Raw genomic sequence first — 19,921 nt, 5'->3', positions numbered from 1 at the left:
CCAAGTTTATTTTCAATTCTTGCTTTTCTGGATTGATGTGAACTGACCCCACCAGCTTATTTGCTTGGCAAAGCCTGGCCCCTCCAGAGTCCCAGATAGTGAGTATGAAATACTCTCAGTTGCCACATGAAAGGCACCAAGTACATGCCGATTGGTGTGGCCTGTTCCCGGGAGGCACATCTCTTTGCAGGTCACCTGTCCCTCTGTCGAGACAGAACTGCTCTGCAGGGACTCGAGGGGGACTCAGAGCGTTAATTGCTAAAAATTCAAAGTGCTGAAGTGCTCCACTTGATCCAGCCAGGCGGCCCAGAAAAGACGCTTGCAAGTCCTTCCTGCTCTTCAACTCGCCTCCCACTTGACACTCTCCCTGCACACACGTGGGACGTCATTGTGTGAAATTGCAGGTTTCTGGGATGGCCAAGGGCTCCCAGTGGGCGGTGGGTCATAGGTGGAGCAAGGAAGCCTCCGTGTCTCTCTAGATCTGGGACTAGAACCAGAACAAGAAGAAGGGAAAGAAAGAGGGCAGGAAGACTAAATAGTGCTGTGAACATTGAAGAGAGGAGAGAAAATCGAGAAATGGGGCAGGACAAGCAGGGAGAGGAAAGAGGAAGAGGCAGGGGTCCTCAGCAGAGCGCTGAGTTCCTGAATGGCACGAGGACTGGGGGTGCGGCTGCCACTGCTGAGGCCCCTGGGAGCAGTTCAAAGTCAGGGTGGGTCACGTGGGCACGGGGTCTGGATGCCTCCAGGCAATGTGGAGGAGTTTGGAGCCCTGGGTGGTATGTGTATTTAATAATCACATGCACAGTTAAAAACTCGAGCTCTGCCACCTGATCCTGGTTGACTGGTCACCTTGCTTTGGGGATTCTTGAGGTGTCTACTGATGGGGCACAGAGTGTCTAATATCCTGGCTTCCTTCTTCCTTCCTGGAGTTGGTGCATCGGCAGCAGTAGGCACCAATCATAGCTTCCAGGATGGAGTTCCAGGTGCGCACCCAGAGAGGCCTCCCGTAGGCTGTCAAGACTTCTCTGCTCTGAGATTAGTTGTTGGGATGCCAGGGAAGGGTGACAGGGTCACTTCTCTGGGACAGACACTTGCAGAAAGGACAGAAAGTGGGCATGTTGGACACATTCCAAGCTTCCCCACTGCAGCTCCTGCCCCCATAGGAGCTCTAGGCCCCAGGGAAATAGCATCAGGGAAGGTCTCTTTGACCACAGTACTTTGACGTGGCCTCTCAATTGGTCCTAAAGCTCCCGGATACACTAAGGGCTCATTAGGAGAGCTTATGGTGTCGATGGAGCTCCCTGCCTAAAAGGTCGAGCCTGCGTGTCCCTGTTAGATGTGATTGGTCCCTCCTCTACACGCACATCCTGAGAGAAGGCTCTGGTTGCTACCTCTATCTGCCTTGAAAACGACTTTCTTTCTTATTTTATTTTTTGAGGAAGATTAGCCCTGAGCTAACATCTGCTGCCAATCCTCCTCTTTTTGCTGAGGAATACTGGCCCTGAGCTAACAGCCGTGCCCATCTTTCTCCACTTTATATGTGGGACGCCTGACACAGCATGACTTGCCGACTTTCAATCAACTCAAAAACTTCCCCTTGCTTCCCACCCTGGAGAAAATTATTTAAGGAAGCAAGATGATTTTAGGATTACGGGCAATACGCTTCTAAAGACACACCTACGATTGGGTAATTCCTGCATCACTTTATCCCTCACTCAGTCTAGCGAGAGCAGCAACATTATCCTTGGAATAATTTTGAACCTGTTTTAATTTATTAACAAAAGGTAAATCATTGCAGGACGTCAACACTTTAACTCTCATTAGGAATAAATACTTGCAACATACATCACAACCGAGGGAGACGCAGTATTTAAGGTTTAGAACCTGGCTGCTCACAATGTCGGCCATAAACTGGCAGCATTGGCATCCCCCGGGAGCTTGTTGGAAGTGCAGAACCTTAGGCCCCACCCCAGACACTGAGTCAGAACCTTCAGGGTGGCAGATCCCTAAGGGATTTGCATGCACATTAAATTTTGAGAGGGCCCACCGGGTGGCTGGCACCACAGTCTCTTGCCGCTCATCTTACTCTGCTGGTGCCCCAGTTGTTGCATTTGTTTCATAATTTGACTTTAGGGCTGTAGGTTGGTCTTTGTTCCTATCTCTTTCCTTGTACCTCATTGCTTTGTGCTCTGTTGTACTACCAGGGGATCTGTAGGAAAAGGAAGCATTCAGAAGAAGCACGAAGCCTCATGAAGTGTGGCTGAGTGTTTGACCCAACAGGGAACACCTGAGCTTGCTCCCACTAAACTTTATACAGCAGGACCCCAGCAGGCCCGGGCAAAGGGGAGGAAACCTTCTCGATGGGGAAAAACCCATTTCCAGTGCTTCACTTGAAGCTTAGAGTCAACTATGCCTTACACCCTGTGTGAAAATGACCCTGAAGATTGACCCTGAGTGGAATCCAAACTGGGAGATATTTCTTTCTTCCATAATAAGGATGAATTTGTGGTAAGCCAGTCACATTTTTTCCCCCCAACCCACCCCCTGTGACAAAGGACATATATTTATGAAACAGCTGATTAGGGGCAAAATGGCTGGTTTTGTTTTGTGTTTTTGAAGCCACAGAATATGCTTTTTTTTCCTTTGAGATTCTCTGGCTGCTTCAAGGAGCAAATCCTCAACCTTGCTCACATTAGCAGCATGAGCTAATCAGCTGAAATACTCAGCATGGAATGGTCTTTTATCCTTAAGAGAAAAAGAAAGAGTAAGTTGTATTTTAATTAGATATTTATAGTGATTAAAAAACAGCTCTTCAAGAGAAGGTCTAAGAATTTTGCCTTCCTTCTAAGGCATAACTCTCTTCAAATTATCCTAAAGAGAGCCTGTATATCAATCTAGTCCAATTTGTGATAAATTTACAACTGGGTTCTGCACAGCAGATTTATAGCAACAATTAAGCAGAAGGAAAATGGGTCATAAATTTTGGCTGGCACAGTCCGGCACCAAAGAGAAGAAAAGAGAATGGTTTAGCCAGATCAAAAGTCAATAATTTCAATGTGAAATGCTAAAGCTATAGCAAAAACAATTTATATGGAAAGAAGCCATTTTTTCCCCTCTCATCCTTTTCAAAATTAGATATTGGAGAACACGATGAAACATCCACATTACAAAAGTCTTATTAAAATAATTTTAATTTAAAAAATTTTCTCAATTTTACAAGTAGTACAAACCTTTCCCTGCTCTTCCACTGTTGAATTTAATGACTGTACCTCCCCTTCAATACGGCTAAGGAAACATGGGGAAAAGAGAGAGCTCTCCAAGAGATTGGATGATTTGAGAAAGAAGCTTTTGAGCTGAATTTTGACGGTGGGGCAAGAGGAGGGGAGGCCAGACACAATTCCAAAACCAGATAATTTAGAAGAAAACATATGTGGCCTAGAATGAAGTAGTCTGGAGGCATGAAGAATAAAGTGGATTATAACTGTATGGTAAAGTGGAACAGAAATCTATACCCTGAAAGGAGAAAGACCTTCAAAGCCACGTGGGTCTAACAGGTGGTGTGAGACGGGATATTACGGGACAGGATGGGTGCGTTGTAAAATTCGTATCAAGATAATCCCTAACAGTGAAGGAAGACCTTCGAGTATCCTTATATGTGCCAGGAGTTTAGTTCTGCTAAAAGCAGAGCACATGAATTATTCACATTCACCGCTGACAATTTCACATCTTGCCTGGTAAAGGATGCAGTAAGGCCGCAGCTTCCTTCTGACCAATAAGGAATGATTGGCTTTGTGCAATCACAGGACACTTGGTATGAAGTGGCCACATCATTTACAAGAAGTCCCCGGGAGCAGGCCATGCGCATCATTTCGGATATCAAAAGAGAAGGCAGTACTAGGCACTGTTGGACTTAGACAGACTTGGAAAGCTGGGTTTTAAAAGCTCAGAGGAAAGGTGAGCGTGAGAGCATAATGAGAAATCTTAAAGTGAGAGTTTCTAACCTGGGGACCACAGATTCTATGTACACTGTTTTCTGGCCACCCAGCAGCAGTTCACCCCACTTCCGTAACAGAGGTTTGGGGATCCACCCCACCCCCATTTGAGTTCTGGGTGGTTCAGGTGAGGCCCCGCCTAGGCACCAGCTCCAGCAATGGGGCCAGTGACCCAGGTCTAAGCCAATCAGGGCATCATATTCCCCTCAGCCCTGGTGATTGGTTGAGGGGCAGGCTCACGACCCAATCACCATCAACGAGACGCCGTGAGACTTTCTGAGACTTCGGGAAAGAGAGTGGGTTCTTCACGCTGGGCCCAAACCTACCCTGCCCACCCCAATCCTCAGCTTATGAAGAGAAGAGAGAGAGATCAGGAGAACTTGTCAGAGCACGGAGTCATCAGTGTACGAAGAGTGTCTCCCTGCCCCGAGCCAAGGAAGGGGTCTCCGATAGAAGCGCTCAGAGAGCAGGGGCGGCTGCCTGAGCCCGGCGTTTCATTCTCCTGGTGATCATCTGCTGATGCAGCAGAATTGCTCATTTGCCGTCTGCAGGCTCAGTTGTCATCTACATCTCCATGTCCCTCTGCCTAACTGAGCAAAGGAAAAGTAAGCCGAGAGAGATGTTAGGGCGGAGAGAGGGGACAGCAGAGGAAGCAGCCATCATGGGTGTGGCCAAGATGTGTGTCTCCCGCAGGCACATGGACACTGTGAAAGGCACTGAAGCTGCTCCGGAGGGCTGACTGCCACCAGGAGACACCGGCACCAAGAAGCTGTGGGGCAGGAGCTGGCGGTAGAAGTGGAGCCGCTCCTCATCAGGGAACTGTGTGGTGGGGAGGTCCCAGGAACCCTCTCGATAACTCTGGCCTCTGCTCCATTCCAGAGGCCAGTGCAGCAAGGCGCTGAGAGAAGCCTCCGTTAGGGAGGATTTGGGGGCTTGGTTCAATGGCCCTAACCTCCTGGAGAAGAAGGGGATCCAGAGGGGCAGGGGAGGAGAGGAAGGAGGGTGAAAGAGCGGACAACATGGCCTCCCCACGGAAGCTTCTTCAGGCCACAGGTCAGCCTGAGTTAAGGAGATGGAAGAGCATTAAATTGGATCTAGGACTGAAGTCTTAAACTGGACCAGACTGGTCTGGACTTTTTCATGCCTAAAAGTGACCAGAAACTTTTGAGATCAGTCTCAAGCTATCATCAAGGAAACGGAAAGGAGATTCATAGAACACATTTAAAAGAAATAATTGGAGAAAACACAAAACGTTTCCATATTTGTACCTCACTTAGTGCAGACTGCTCAACATACTGGTTACACAGCTGTCTTGAGACTGCTAGAGGAGATCCTGCTAGGGGAGATCCTGTCTGAGAATGGAGTATGCCCAGGGCGACTGGAACTGAGAGACAAGGAGAGAGAACCATCTGGGTCCCAGTGTCAGAGTCTGAGCCCCTGCATCAAGCCATACCTGAAGGCAGCACTCCTCTCTGGAATTTTCAGTTATGTGGATCAATAAACTCACTGAGCCAATCTGGGTTGAGTTTTCTATGGCTGTCAACAGAAAGAGTCCTAACTGATACAGTACAGATACTTTTTTTCTTAGGGAGAGGGACATGGCTTTCCTCAGATTCTCATAGGCATTGCTGTAAAAGGATATGGCTCAGGGAAAAGAAGCTCTAGAGCTCAAATCCTGTGATCTCATTGAGAAGCACAAGGGAAGGCCATCTCTGAGGTGTGTGGGGCTCCACAGGGATGTCATGGAAGAGCTGGGTCAGAACAGCCTTGGGTGTAGGATCTGGAGCCTGAGTCTGGCATTAAATGGCACTCAAGAAATATTTACTGAATGGAAACCAGCAGGAAAATTATAACAAGTCATACTTTACATGCAAAGTTTCAGGAATATTTTCAGGAAAATATCTAATGTGTGAACATCTAATCTGCATTTCCATGTCCTGACAGATGGCCCATATTAACAGAACTCTGATTATAGTAAAAAAAAGAAAGAAAGAAAAGAAAAGAAGAGAACATACAAGTATTCATTGGTTGTGTACCATGTGCAAGGCCATACACTCATTAACACTATTGTGATTACCAAATTTATTTCTTAAAAAAAGACAACCTCTATGTATTCCCATTTCTCAGAGACCATCCCAATTGTTACCTAGAGAAAGGAAATGACCTGGGGGTTTACATGGCTGGGGCAAGACTTTGGAGCCTGTTTCCTCTTAGGAGAGGGGTCTGGACCCCTCTAAGGCTGTGTTCTCAAAGAGAAACCAGGGACCACCTGTGTCAAAATCACCTGGGATGTTTATTAAAACTGCAGGTTCCTAGGCCCCACCCGAGAATTATGCAATCAGAACCTCTGAGGGCAGGGCCCTGGAATCTGCATTTTAAATAATTTTCCTGGATGGTTTTATGCACATTAAAGTTTGAAAAGCTTTACCTACCAAAATCTGTTTACTTGCCCATGGAATCTCAGTGCCTTGCAACATTCTGCACAGCCCCATGGGAGGTGGACCTCTGGAGAAAGGCCCGCCCATCCTTGGCTGGAGGATCTGAAGGAGGCCAGGGTTTGGTATGACAGAATCATCCTCCTTGAGGTCATGGTCAGTTCAGGCTGGGTCACAGTAAGGGGTTGTGTTCGTGAGGGCTTTTGAATGGAAGCCTATGGAAACACTCCTTGGGTCGTCCTGGTAGATGAACACAGTCAGATGTAATTACGGTGCTGGTGGGACAGACTCCCAGAGCCCCACAGCTCCTTAAATGACACCACACATGTAGACTTGATTATTTGCTGCCTTCTATTGTCCTGGAGGGTTTTATTTGGAAGGGACATACTGTTTTATAGACATTACTTACTATTTTTCACTTGGCGATTAAATTCCCTGAAGGTGAGGATCATGCCTCGACCTCTTAGAGCTGTGGCCCCCTCTCCAACACACTGCCATTTCTACCAGTGCTGACCGCTCTCTAGATGCTTAAAAGTCTTTAATTTGACCCGCTTCCCGGTTTATCTGAGACCAGGGGGCTGAATCCCCTCTATCGCCTTTACCACCTTCCTGGCATAGCAGCTGGAGCTTCGTTTGGGAGATGCTCTCGCAAGTTCTCAGTCCTATGACTTGAGTATGATTGACCCCGGGGGTGGAATTGACCGGCATAGGCCCATCGGTGCTCGCATTTCTCTGGCTGTAATAGTTGGTTCAAGGATGGGCAGTAGCCTAAGCATTCTGATCAGAGGGAACCTCATGACACTTTCTGAGACTTTTGGGCCACAGGCTCTCTTCTCCTTTGGTTATGAGCAAGGAGGCCTGTAGTCCCACGGCCTTGGCAGGCTGCCTGGGGCTTCGAGAGGAGATCAAGACTGAGAACGGGCCAACACCGAGGAAGCACAGCCGAGAACTGGGGAGAAACTGGGACCTGAGCACATCTTCGAGACCTCATAAAGACCTGCCTGAAGCCACATCTATTCCTGAGTTGTTCAACGATCTTTACTAAGAAGTGCCCCCTCCTCCACCTTTTTTGCTTGAATCACTTTGGGCTGGGGTTTTCTTACCCGCCACTAAACGCATCCTAATAGACATGCCCTTCAGCTCCCCTTATTTCTCTTGCAGTAATGTACCCCAGTCATCTTCGATCCCTCCCCCTGCTCCTCAATTTAAAAAACACCGCAACAACTACCATAAAACAGGATAAGATGGGTGGTGGGAGTGGGTAGTAGGTTATTTGGATTCATGGCTTGTTGAGACTCCATGCCCAAAGAATGTTGATTAATGGATCAATGTCAACCTGGAGGGAAGCCCTGTCCTGTTCAACATTTTAATCAATGGCTTGGATGAAATAGGAGACATGCTTAGCAGGTCTCAGATGACACAGAGCTGGAGGAACTGCTGATATGACAGATGGCAGAAGCAAGATTCAAAATTATTTTGACTGACTTGAGCAATAATAAGGACAAATATAAACTCTTGCATCTAGGCTCAAAAAATCAATCGTACGAGCCGTGGATCGAGGAGACCTGGCTGGCAGATGTCATAACGTCGTGGGGCTTTAAGTTGACCGTGAGCTCGTAATGAGCCAAAAGTTGAGGCAATTAGTAACACAGCTAACGCAGAAATATTGGAAAACTGCATTGGAGAAGAAAGGCTAAGCTTGCATCTACTTTCCCAGAGAGATAAAGAAGTGGAATTTTCTGAGAAGTAGTTTTCAGTTTAATATATGAAAAAAATTCTAATGGTTCCAATAACAGAATAGGCCATCTCCCCAAATTGCAAATGCACTGATAATTATATCAGAATGTAATGGAAAGGATTCTCTTATGGTGGTCTTCCTTTATAAAGCACAGATTTTTAAAATTATTTTCTTTGAAATCTCATAAGTTGAAGTAATACACGCAAAAGCTTCCAGAAAAAAAAGAAGTGATAAAGTAGCCTACCTCAGCTCCCTTTAAAAGTTTGCTTCAAGTCCACCAAACAGGGGCCCCGTCTAGAAGGAACATCCAGAATGTGGACTTGGCGCTGACTGGCCCCATTTCACTTTACTCCATTTCTGGCCCTCCTCCTCAGGGCTCACCCAATCGTCGTTCCTACTTCACCTTGGCCCATCCTTCTGCTAACTCCTGCCTTCCAACTCCGCTCCATTTTCTAGCTCACATCTGCCTCCCGGAGCATGGCGACTCCACAGTCAGAGCATCGGGGAAACCACACCACCTTCCCACCTCTGTCCTTTGACCCTGACTCTTTGCTAAGACTCTACAGCTTTCCCAAGCCAGGCCTGGTTTCAAGGACAGCCCCAGAAAGTGAAGGTATGTGCACTATTTGTCTTTTTCTTTTCTTTTTTTCTGTTTTTCTGAATACTCCGTTTTCCTTGCTAACCCGCAGAGACGGAGAAGGTGGGCAATGGCCCTATTTCATCTTACAAACTTAGAATATGATTTGAGCAAGGCAGTTACCAAAAAATGGTTTCGCTTCTATGAACACAAAAGTCAACTGTGCTGTGGATTTCACAAGGACCACTGTACTCACATGTTTCTCATTAAAATGGTCCACCTCTCTCAGAAGCTTCTCTTGGCAGTCAGGGTTGGTGGCCAGGAGGTAAGTGGCGAACGAGAGGGTGTTGGTGACAATCTCGTAGCCAGCGATGAGGAAGATGAAGGCCTGGCCCACGACCTCGTCCACAGTCAAAGGCCTGGACAGGGGTCTGGGCTGGTGTCGCTGAGAAGGATTTGCTGTGGATTTGGTGGAGGAAAAGACTTGTCTGACGATGTCAAAGTTCTCCACGCCCACAGAGGCGGCAGAATGTCGGGCATCCAGGACCATTTGGAGAAAGTCTCTCCGCCTCTGAGGGACGAAAGAAGAAAACGCACATTTTGGTCTTCGAGTCACATAAGTGAGACTTCTGAGAAGACAAAAGAAGATGCGAGTGTAGCTTTTAAAGAGCTCAATAGGAACAAGGATCCTGATCGTAGGTTACTGAGATGGCAAAAACCCGGAGTTGCCTGAACGTCCCTCAGTACGGCACTGTCAGACGGATCCGGGGCAGCCACCAGCGAACTGTGACACTGCCATTAAAATAGCTGAGGCCTTTCGATCTGGGCTGATTCGGAAAGACCTTAAGCCACTTTGATAAGTGAAAAAAAGCAAGTTGCAGAACAATATGCACAGTAGAAGCTCACTTCTGTAAAAACAGTAAATGCACTAGATAGAATTATGTAAGTTTGTCCACGCATAGAAAACATTTAGCAACATGTATACCCAAGACTTCACAGTGAGCTGGCCGGAGTGGGAGACCACGGGGGCTTTTATCTTTTACTCTCTCCATGTCTGTACTATTGGTAGGTTGGTTGGTTTTCCAACAGTAAAACATCATATAGATTTAAACCAAAGCACATGCTCCATTTTGCCCTTACGCGCAGTTCAGGACTTACATGGTGGCCATGTTTTTCTCACACGGCAGGAAGTTAACAGAAGCAGGGGCCTAGCTTCAGTGAAGCTTGCCTTTCAAGTCTCCCATAGCCTAGACTCCTCATATCGGTCCTTTTTTTCTCAGTAATCCCCTACCCCATGTAAGTAGTTAGAGTTTTCTTGTCATTTCCTCCTACCTTGCTTATCAGCAATTTGCATATTCTTTATATTTTGACTACCACTAATTGTAAGAATAGGAGTGTTTACATATTGCTTCAGCATTGACAAAGTGTATCCCTGGCTCATCCTTTCTTTGAAAAGCTCTTTAATGTGATGAGTGACAACCCATATGCTACTGTTTTCTGAAGTTTATGGGACTAAACAGTAAAAAGAGAGTATCCAAACCGCCAGCAGAAAAATATTATAATTTCAAAGTACTTGGCTTGTTGCAGCATTTTCTTAATTCGTTGGCTTCTGAATTTCTATTTCATTAATAATCTATACCACGCACATCAGCACTTAATTCCGCCCTTGAAGATTGTTGTTATTTCACATGTGGTTGCTTTTTCTCCTCCACAAGATTATAAGCATCTCCAGGGCAGGACGCTGCGCCCCACGCCCCACCCGTGCCTGGTATTGCACTGAGCACGTGTTAGATATGCAGTAAGTAATTCCACAAAGGAAAAAGCAATGCAATAAATGCATCTTGGAGAAGGCTGTGTTGGGTGTGCTTACAACCGCGTGCTATTTGGAGCAGGAAGCTTGGATCCTGACACCTTTGCAGCTCTGCTGCTTCCCAGCTTTGTGACTTTGGAAGGTGTCCTCTGGGACCACAGCAGGCCTCACAGCTAAGCCTGTGGGCATAGAGAGCCTGGGGGGGGGGGGGGTGGGGAGGGGGGGCCAGGCCTCAGCGTCCTGCCAGCCAGCTCAGGTTGTAACAGCTGAGAAAGTGGCAAAGGGTCCGCCATCATTGGCTGCCTCTTTCCAGCCTGATCCTCCTCATTCTCCTTCCAAATGGCATCCTCAAAGGCTGGCTTTCCTCAGCTTCCTTCCTGTTGCTTGGTCATATCTGGGTGGCTTTTGTGGCCCCACTGCGAGCCTTGTCCTCTGGGGCAGAGCTGGGGCAGGGCAGGGCATGATGGCACATGTGGGAAGCGAGCACCCTCTGCCACCTTGGCTCCTGGATGCTGCCTCAGAACCCCAGAGCATCCCCAGGCCTCTCAGCTGGCATGTCTGAAACTCCTCAGGGTGCAATACGGTTGTGGTCCCTGAGGCTTGCTTGTGGTTTTGCTGGGGTGGGATGAGGGCAATGGTGGAAGGGAGGGCACAGCCGCATCCACACAGTTGGATTTTTTCACTGCAGAACTGTACCTGGCATCGTTTCCTCTCATCCTGGCTCAGACAGGCTGCTACAGGGCCATTGAGCCTGGCAGAGATCTGCCTTAACCTCCAGCTACAGAGGCCAGAGGAGAGGGCTGCGCTCAAGGCCCTGTGCGCGGGAGAGGAGCATTAGTGTAGATGGGTTTCCTTGATCTGCACTGCATCATGGAGGCTATTTGAACACTGCCCATTTAGGACTGAAACAGAGCTGGTTTATGGTCATATCCAAGAAAAATACGCACCCTGATAGATGTAGGTGTCTTATCCACCCACCGGCTAGAGCTTAGAAAAATATTTACCTTTTAACATCTGTGCTGCATTTTCTACTGCGCAAACACACATCTGCTTGATGGAATGTCTACAGAGTTTAGATGGGTTTAAAGCAGGTTTTCTTAGTAACCGTATAGCCCTGTCCTGACACAAGCAGTCCTGGATTTGTGCTTGGGAGGTTTTTCTCAGATCAACTCATTGTTTGAAACAAATAGCTCTCGAGTTTATAAAAGGAAAAGCTCGAGGCGATCCCAGTAATTGGATCTTTAATAACCCCTCACCTCTTAGTAAGCCATTCGGTGCAACAGTTTTAGAATTTTCAGCCTGATGCCACAGCCAGTGGGTTTCCGGTGGGGGTGGGGTGGGATGTGTGTGTGATTAAACTTTCGGAGGGAAGCCCCTCACAGCAGTATCGAGGTTTGAAATGGTGGTTTCTTCATCCCTTCTTGCCCAGGCTCCATCCTCACTCTGGAGAAGCATGAACTTGGATAAGAACGTTCTGTCCTTTCAGGCCAGGGTGAGCTGATTCTCCCCACACCTCCAAGGGCGTCCAGTTGAGTTCACAGAGGTGTGGGCCAAGGGGCTGTGAGCTTGTATATACCTTCCACCTGCCTTCCGGACATGGACACCTTTGCTGCACCGTCTCCAGGAGATGAAGCTGGGCCACTGGACGAGGCTGCCTCTCAAGGCTGCTCTGTGCATCCAGCCACTAATTGACCCCTGATTTCATTCTCGGCTATCGTCATGATTGGACCTCATGTCCTTTCCTTATTAATCCCTCTCAGCCACCTAATCATTGAGAAAACCCTTTTAAAGCTACATCTTGCACAAGGCAGTTGAGGAAAAGCTATTTCAGGCCTGTTATTCCTTTTAGGCGACTTTCTTGAATGCTACAAGGCCCTTAAGGAGTAGCATTGTACATGCAGGAGCATATGCAATATTGAAATTCTTTTTCTTTTTCTTTTTTTTTTTTAAGATTGGCACCTGAGCTAACAACTGTTGCCAATCTTCCTTTTTTTTTTTTCTGCTTTATCTTCCCAAACCCCCCATACACAGTTGTATATCTCAGTTGCAGGTCCTTCTAGTTGTGGGATGTGGGACGCCACCTCAACGTGGCCTGACGAGCGGTGCCATGTCCATCCCCAGGATCCGAACCCTGGGCCACCACAGCGGAGTGCGCAAACTTAACCACTCAGCCACGGAGCCAGCCCAGAAATTATTTTTCTTAATACTGAAAATTCCTATTTCTATTCAATCAGCAAATATTTACGTGATTCCTACTATGTGCCAAGCATAGGGCAAGTCTGTAAGGAGGAAAGAAATCTCCGGGTCTCAGATGAAGCATGAGAGGGCCCTCAACTACAAATTTCATAGCAAAATCCTCTGTGCTGAGAGGGAAGGTCGGATTGGTGACAGCTCCCTAACTCCTCTCTAATACCCATGCTGTTTTTCCTGGAAAACTCCATCTTGCTGCTTTTCGATGTAAAGCAGATGCTGATGAAAAGTACATGTGGGCACATTTTCCTAGAAAATTCTTTTGGGGCTGCTATAACCTATGCTGGGGGGATACTTGAAATAGAGAGGCCCGTGGGTTTGAGGGGGCGGCTTTAATTTCACTCCCCTATGTCAGAGTGTGGACAGATTGCTCTGGGCTCCTCCCCACCATCCTTCCCACCTGCCCTCACTTTTCTCTTTCTTCTTTGCCTCTCCTCGACCTTTCTTCTTTCTCTCTACTGCCCTGGAAAGCAATAAGTGGTAGACCAATAAAGGTGTGGTGTGCAGGGTTGGGAGGGAAGAGAGAGAAAAGAGACAGCAATGCCAAATTAGGTTCCATTCCATTTCAACGCCGTGTCCTATTAAAATATGTTACCTCTTCTGCTGCTTGCTGGTCCCGCAAGGCAATCACATTCCTAATGAGTTTGTTAAAAAAGCCATTCAGTTCATCTCGGTTCTTATTGGGCAAAATCCGGGCCAGTGGGACCATTATGGATGGAAATGATACTTGAAAGAGAAAAACAAAAGTGGCATTGAAAAGAGGGTGAAAATCAACCAGGCTATTAGATGCCTGTTGCCAGGAAGCAAACCCTGCCCTTGAATTAAAGTCATTTGAAGGCCTGTCTTCCCCTCTGAATTGCTGCTCCTTAGAGCAGGGCTTATGGCTTATTTCCCCTCTAGACTCCTCACCATTCCTTGCACATCGTGAGCACTCAGTAAACGTCTGTACAATTGAAACCCCACTTCCATCTGGCCCCCAAGAATCAGTGTCATAAATTAATTTTCTGGGTCCTAGATATGAGGGCCCAAGGTCTTTGTATTTGATCAAGAAAGAACAGATGACAAGCCACGTTTCTAGTCTTAGCAAGTAGTAGAAGCTGATCTACTTTCTTAACTTTCTGGTCATTTGCATTTTTTTCCACTGGAAAATTGTCCCTAGAGCTACCATCTGAATGGTCCTTAAGAGCGGCCACGGCAGCAGCTGACAAGGATGCTGGTCCTGTCCCTATGGGTGCCTCCCTTGCTGTGCCATGCACAGCTAGGGCTCTTGCTGCCATGCCCGTGGGACAGAGTTAGCTGGGTCAGGGACATGGTTCCCCTCCTGGGCAGTGGCCTGGGCCTAGGCGCTGAGCCGGCCGAGGCGGAGCTTGGCTCAGTTCAGCTTCTCAGCATTCACGGTGGGCCTGCCACACACAGCGTTGTGTGGGATCTGGGCTGGAGAGGACAGCTTGGGACCCGCAGAGGTCTCAGAAGGCTCTGCCATTTTCAAGAGCTGGAGCTCAACCAGTGTGACAGAACAGGGAGGCAGGCTCAGAGTGGCAGAGAGAGAGAGACGTAGCAGCCGTGATGGGACAACAGAACCACTCGCCCCACAGGATGCAGGACAAGTTCATGGTTGATGGCAGGAGGAGCCCCCTCAGCTGGAGCAGCTCCCCTGAGGGTGGAGGGCGTGAGGGGTGAAGGAGGAGGCTGCCTTGACCCCATAGCAGCTCCTCCCACAGTTTCAGTGCCCAGCGAATGGAGGTGACAGAGGCTTCCGTGGAAAGTGACTCAGAAACGGGAATGAATTTACCAGCCCAGCAGAATGGTTAGAAATTACGGTAATAATTAATAACAATAATAACAACGCCTCAATACTTCCAGAAAAGCAGGAAGATACTGGAACTGGCCAGAAGGTAAAAACTCACTTCTAAACTAAAAATAAATCAACTGGCCTCCACAGCATCGGGTAACCTGGCTAGTCACTCATCACGTGTGATTTCTAGTTTACTCTGCACGGAGTCTCAAGGGGAGGGGTCTTCTGAAGAGGATTTTGCTGGAGGGGAGAAATATGCCCTAGAAAAGAAAAGGCTTTCAATGTCAGTCTTGGCTGTGCCTTTTGAAGCCTCAGTTTTCCCATCTGTTAAAAGGGAATGAGAATACCTTTCTCACCAGGTAAATACAAGCACTAACTCAGGCAAGGCACACAAAGCACTCAGCAGGGGGCGCTGCGGCTGTTCTCACGACATGGCCAGGAGAGGCCAGGGCTCCCTGTGTTGATATTAAGTGGCCCCAGGCTGGTGATAAGAGGGGCCCAGGTGGCTCCAGGAAGACAAGCCCTCTGCAGGGCAGACTCCATGGAGAGACACCCTGAATGCCCTTACCTGGTGGCAGATGCTGAGCCCTGGAAGGGGCCTGGGACCACCCAGGTGTCACAGGGTCTGCCCAGCTAGCATAGCCCCCCTTACTGCCCTCAGCAGGAGCTGTACTTACAGATTAAAACCAGGATAGGTCTGGGGATGGAGAATGCAAAGAAACGCCTGCAGTGCTCCACAAAGGGGTCCTCGGGAGCCGTTTGGGAGTCCACCTGGGTGCCAAAGGCGATGCTGGCAACCACATCTGTGGTGTAGCAGCAGTAGCACCTGTGGGAGAGGGAACATTCGAATGTTGAAAGGACTCTGCCAGTGGCCTACCCATCACACTCTCCTGAGGAGGCGGGACTTCCTCATTGTCCACCTGCTCGAAAGGGGTGCTTCCTGCACATCTGGAGTGAGGTGGTCGGAGAGGAGGCAGTGGGATTAGATCCTTTGAGCGTGATGGCAGAATTCAAGAGGACACACAAAAACATAACAGATAACTGATCTCAGCAAAGACTGGGGGGAGGAGAGCATCACCTCCTTGACTTTCCGGCTTCAGCAGCCTTAGTCAACCAGACACAGGCAAACACCAAGGGCTACACTTTAAATTTTCCTCCCGTGAAGGAGTTGACCCAAAGCCGGTGTGCATTACCCCAAAGCTGAGCACAGCTCGTCCAAAGCCAGACTCGAATGCCTAACTGATAATGTAGCAAATTGTGATGGATGAATTAACAACCTGATCGTCTAGTTTTAGTGGTTTTGTCCCTACTTCCTCCTAATGATTTTACAGTTTTCGTGAGAGCAACAAATGAAAAACCAGGACCCTTCACACTCAAATAAACACAAGACAAACTCTGGGACCAACTTCAGGAGCATATGTATATTATTACAGAAAACACATGTTGCACTTTAGAAATAAACAGAAAAGTGTCTGGCAGTAACTCCAGAAAAATTAACCTCTCAGGCTCTAGGAAGCCTGTTCCCCAAATGGCCATTTTAAACTAGAATGATCGTTTCTTGTTATCTTATAGGTGTAGACAAGTTATTTATAAAAAGGCTAACAACTGGATGTTCATATCCTTTTATAATTAAAAGGTCTATTTCCGTGGCTTGATGTAGGCACACGCTTAGTTCCTCTTCAGAAATTCTGTAACCAACAACTCATCATTAAGGAAGAAATGACATCTCCAGATGACTTCTTTATATATTTTGACTGCTTTTATTGAAAACATTTCTATAATTGATTACTTATCTCCCCGCTACAGCAAAAACAACAGTTTGACTACTGAATATCCTGATTGCATCTGATCCTAATGGTTGAAGATTTAAGGATTTTAAGAGCTATTTACTTTGCTTTTATAGCTGTTGAGCCCATCTTATCTTTAGCCAACGCATGTATCTCATGACCAGAGAGAATGTGTATGAGAGGATTTTGTGAATAATATGGCAGAATTTAGATGCTGGTGATGATTATGCTATTACTTTATTAACAACGATAAGAACGAGTTGGCTTCTGGCTGATCTGCCACACTACTCCTAATCTGCTATAAACCATAATTTAGCACAGGACAATGGGGAGAAAACCCAGATAATCAGTCATTTAAATTTGATGTCCACCACTAAGTCGTGGCTTCTAGGCTGAGGTCCTCCACAATATTTCTTGAAGTAAAAATGCCTGGACTTTTCCCCAGGACCCTGTCCTTTCTGCCCAGGTGTATCCTGCCCTCTCCTGGGTCTGTAGAGGTCGGAGGGTGAGTCCACCTACAAACCACTGCCCACTCGAGGCTTCCCTCAACCTGCCACACCTCCCCTGGGCTTTGCTCACATCCACTTCACATTTCATGTGGGTTTCATTTCTTCTTATTAGTCAGTCCACCCATGCTTTTATGAGCTTCCAGCATTTCCATAGTTTGCTGGTCCCGAGGTAACTGTCCGGTAATTGTGTACGTCACAAGAAGCAGCAATTCAAAAATGCAATTTCTCATCTGTAAGGTAGCCCTGTAGCGCCCTCACCTCTGGATGTTGCAAGCATCTCCTGATTCTGCATAGCGTTGTAAATGAGCCAGGAGCAGGTCGCAGGCTTGGCTGATCAGGGGCATCATCTGAGAGTGGATAACAAAGGTGTAATTAGGACACCATGCAGGGAGCACACCTAAATTAGCTGTAGATAAAGAGGTTATTGTGGGGCTTCCTGGGAAAATGGACATTGTTTTGAAGGCAACTTTTACACAGCTAAGATTCAAGAGGAAGTTTTAAAATTCACGAATATCGTAAAATACAGTAGCTGTAAACGTCTATTTTAGCTCAAGCAATCTGGTTATTTTGGAAGCAAAAAGAAGAAAGTGTTTAGAGTAAATACTGTGAAATAATTATGAAAATGATCATTAAGTGCTAAGACAGAACGGAGAATCAGTACTCGGTTTCATGACGTGGTTAACATCAGAGAGTAATTGAGCACGATCCATATGTACTGTCCCTGGAATTAGGCCAAATCCGTGTGTGTTTGGTTCCAATCATACTTCAGACCTTTGCTAGAATGTAGAATCTTAGTATCCAAAAAAACCTAAGCCCATCCATTTCAACTTCTTATTCAATATAAAAATCTTTTTTCAAGCATTTCTGATAGATGGTTATTTATTTCTGCTTAAGCTGCTTAAAGTTTCAAATATAGGGGAACCCTTGACTTCAAGAGGCCTCCTATGCCCACACAGGACAACTGCTGACTTTCTTTTTTTAATACTAAAACATTTTTATTATGGAAAATTTCCAGCATACGCATAGAAAGAGAGAATGGTATCGTGATCTTTTGTGTAACTATCATCCAGCTTCAACAAATTTAGATCTCACTTTTGGCCACCCACCTCTTTGACCCTAATAGGCTGGCTGCAGTGGGCGGACTTCATTGTGGAGCCTCATGGCCGCCCACATGACCTTTCATTCTCTCCTATAGGTTTGAAAAGCCAAGCTGGAAACATCAAGGGGAATCATTTTAACCAGAGTGCCTTCTAGAATAACACCACAGCTGAAGCAACACGCAGCAATACGTTTCTCTGAGCATTTCTTATGGCAAACGTTTTTTGAACTGTTACCTGTGTTTAGATTGTACTACTATGACACCAGAATCTAAGTTCCCGAGGGCAGGGGAGACTTTTTGTCTGTTCTTTTTTGTGTCCCAGCACCTAGAACAGTGTCTGGCACACAGGAATTATTTGTTGAATGAATTGAATTTTTTTTTTTTTAAAGATTTTATTTTTTCCTTTTTCTCCCCAAAGCCCCCCAGTACATAGTTGTGTATTCTTCGTTGTGGGTTCTTCTAGTTGTGGCATGTGGGACGCTGCCTCAGCGTGGTCTGATGAGCAGTGCCATGTCCGCGCCCAGGATTCGAACTAACGAAACACTGGGCCGCCTGCAGCGGAGCGCGCAAACTTAACCACTCAGCCACGGGGCCAGCCCGTGAATGAATTGAATTTTAACGAGTACATAAGACTCACTCTTTGCTCTTAATGTCTTGAGGCCTTGGAAGGTATAAAATGTTAATCTACTTGTTAGAAGCTATGTGGTTGTATTGAGACAAAATCTGACTCCCTCTAACAACCTCTTGCTGATTTCCTTCCTGTCTTCTTCCGAGTGACAGTGCTCCAAACGCTAGACAGCAAATGGTCCTCCTCCTCTCCTAGACAATTGTTCCCCATCCCTTCAGCTACTCCTGGGACCACGTGGTTTACATACACTTCTCCACTCTTATTGCTCTCTCTCTCTTTTTATTTTTATCAGCGTCCTTCCTGAAAGATGGATGCATACATGGAACACAGCATTTCAGGTGCCATCAGGCAAATCGTAAATGGATCACTTCCACACATGTCAATAACAACAACAACAAAATCACAAAAACCAGGTTGACTTTTTTTAGAAGACACGTAGCACTCAAATATTGCAGTTCAGGTCAATGAAAACCCCAAGGTCTTTTTCCATGAATCATCACCATGTGCAGTTGATTGTTTTGACCATTTAGGATCCATTCATTAGAAAGGCTTTATATTTACCTTGCATTTATTGCTGTAAAAAGTTGTCCTACCGTGTGTTCTGAGCAGAACAACCTCTTAACTGCCCTAAAACGCTCAGGTGATTGGAGAATCCTGGCAGAGTGGAACAGCCTGGGTGGCTGTTGGTTGGATGTCGGAGGGACACATGGCTTTGTTGAGCTCCTCCCTCCCACAGCTCGCTCCAAGCCAGCCACATGTGCTCTGGGGTGTAAGGAAAGAATCGTGTCACCAGGGCCCAACTGCTTGCTGTGGGAGCCCTCTCTGAAGGAGTTGGTCCTGTGAAGCAGAGGGGGCGTTCCTGATGAGTGACACTGAGTGAGCTGTGGTCTGAGCTCAGGTCTGCGTGGGTTCCCAGGGCAGAGACTGTGGCCTGGGTGGCACCAATGGGCAGCCAGACAGCAGGCCAAGGAGCAGAACATACCACACACCCAGTGGAGAGATGGCAGAGCATCTGCGACCCTCACCCTGTTGTTGGAGGGAGTATTTGGAGAGGGAAATCCTGGGAAAAAGGATTTTCTGCCCATCAAGCCTCAAGGGCTTAGAGCCCTGGGGTGTTTGTACTCTGCTGGCTGGTCCAAAGAGTGTACTCACACATTCAGATCTCATCACCTGTAACACTGGCTGTTCCTTCTTGTTCCATCCGAAATTTGCTAAGTCCGCCTTCTAAGCCTTCGTTTGGTTTGTCAATAAATGTACAGGGTCAAACACAGAGCCCGGGTCCCTCTACCTGACTGCTACTT

General features: G+C 47.0%; 1 protein-coding gene across 1 annotated transcript in view; it reads right to left on the bottom strand.

Moving 5' to 3' along the window:
* The window catches only part of TBXAS1 (thromboxane A synthase 1), a 142,317-nt gene that overhangs the window by 38,830 nt on the left and 83,566 nt on the right, over positions 1-19,921 (bottom strand). The window contains exons 6-9 of the mRNA XM_001496553.7: positions 17,152-17,240; positions 15,275-15,423; positions 13,398-13,528; positions 8,999-9,313 (exon numbers count right to left, since the gene is read on the bottom strand). Of these exons, the coding sequence (XP_001496603.4) occupies positions 8,999-9,313; positions 13,398-13,528; positions 15,275-15,423; positions 17,152-17,240 (684 nt within the window). The remainder of the gene's footprint in view (positions 1-8,998; positions 9,314-13,397; positions 13,529-15,274; positions 15,424-17,151; positions 17,241-19,921) is intronic.

Source organism: Equus caballus, chromosome 4 (assembly GCF_041296265.1).
Source record: "Equus caballus isolate H_3958 breed thoroughbred chromosome 4, TB-T2T, whole genome shotgun sequence".
NCBI classification, from domain to species: domain Eukaryota; kingdom Metazoa; phylum Chordata; class Mammalia; order Perissodactyla; family Equidae; genus Equus; species Equus caballus.
Note: the sequence above shows the minus strand (reverse complement) of the source record. Positions and strands in the feature narration are given on the sequence as shown.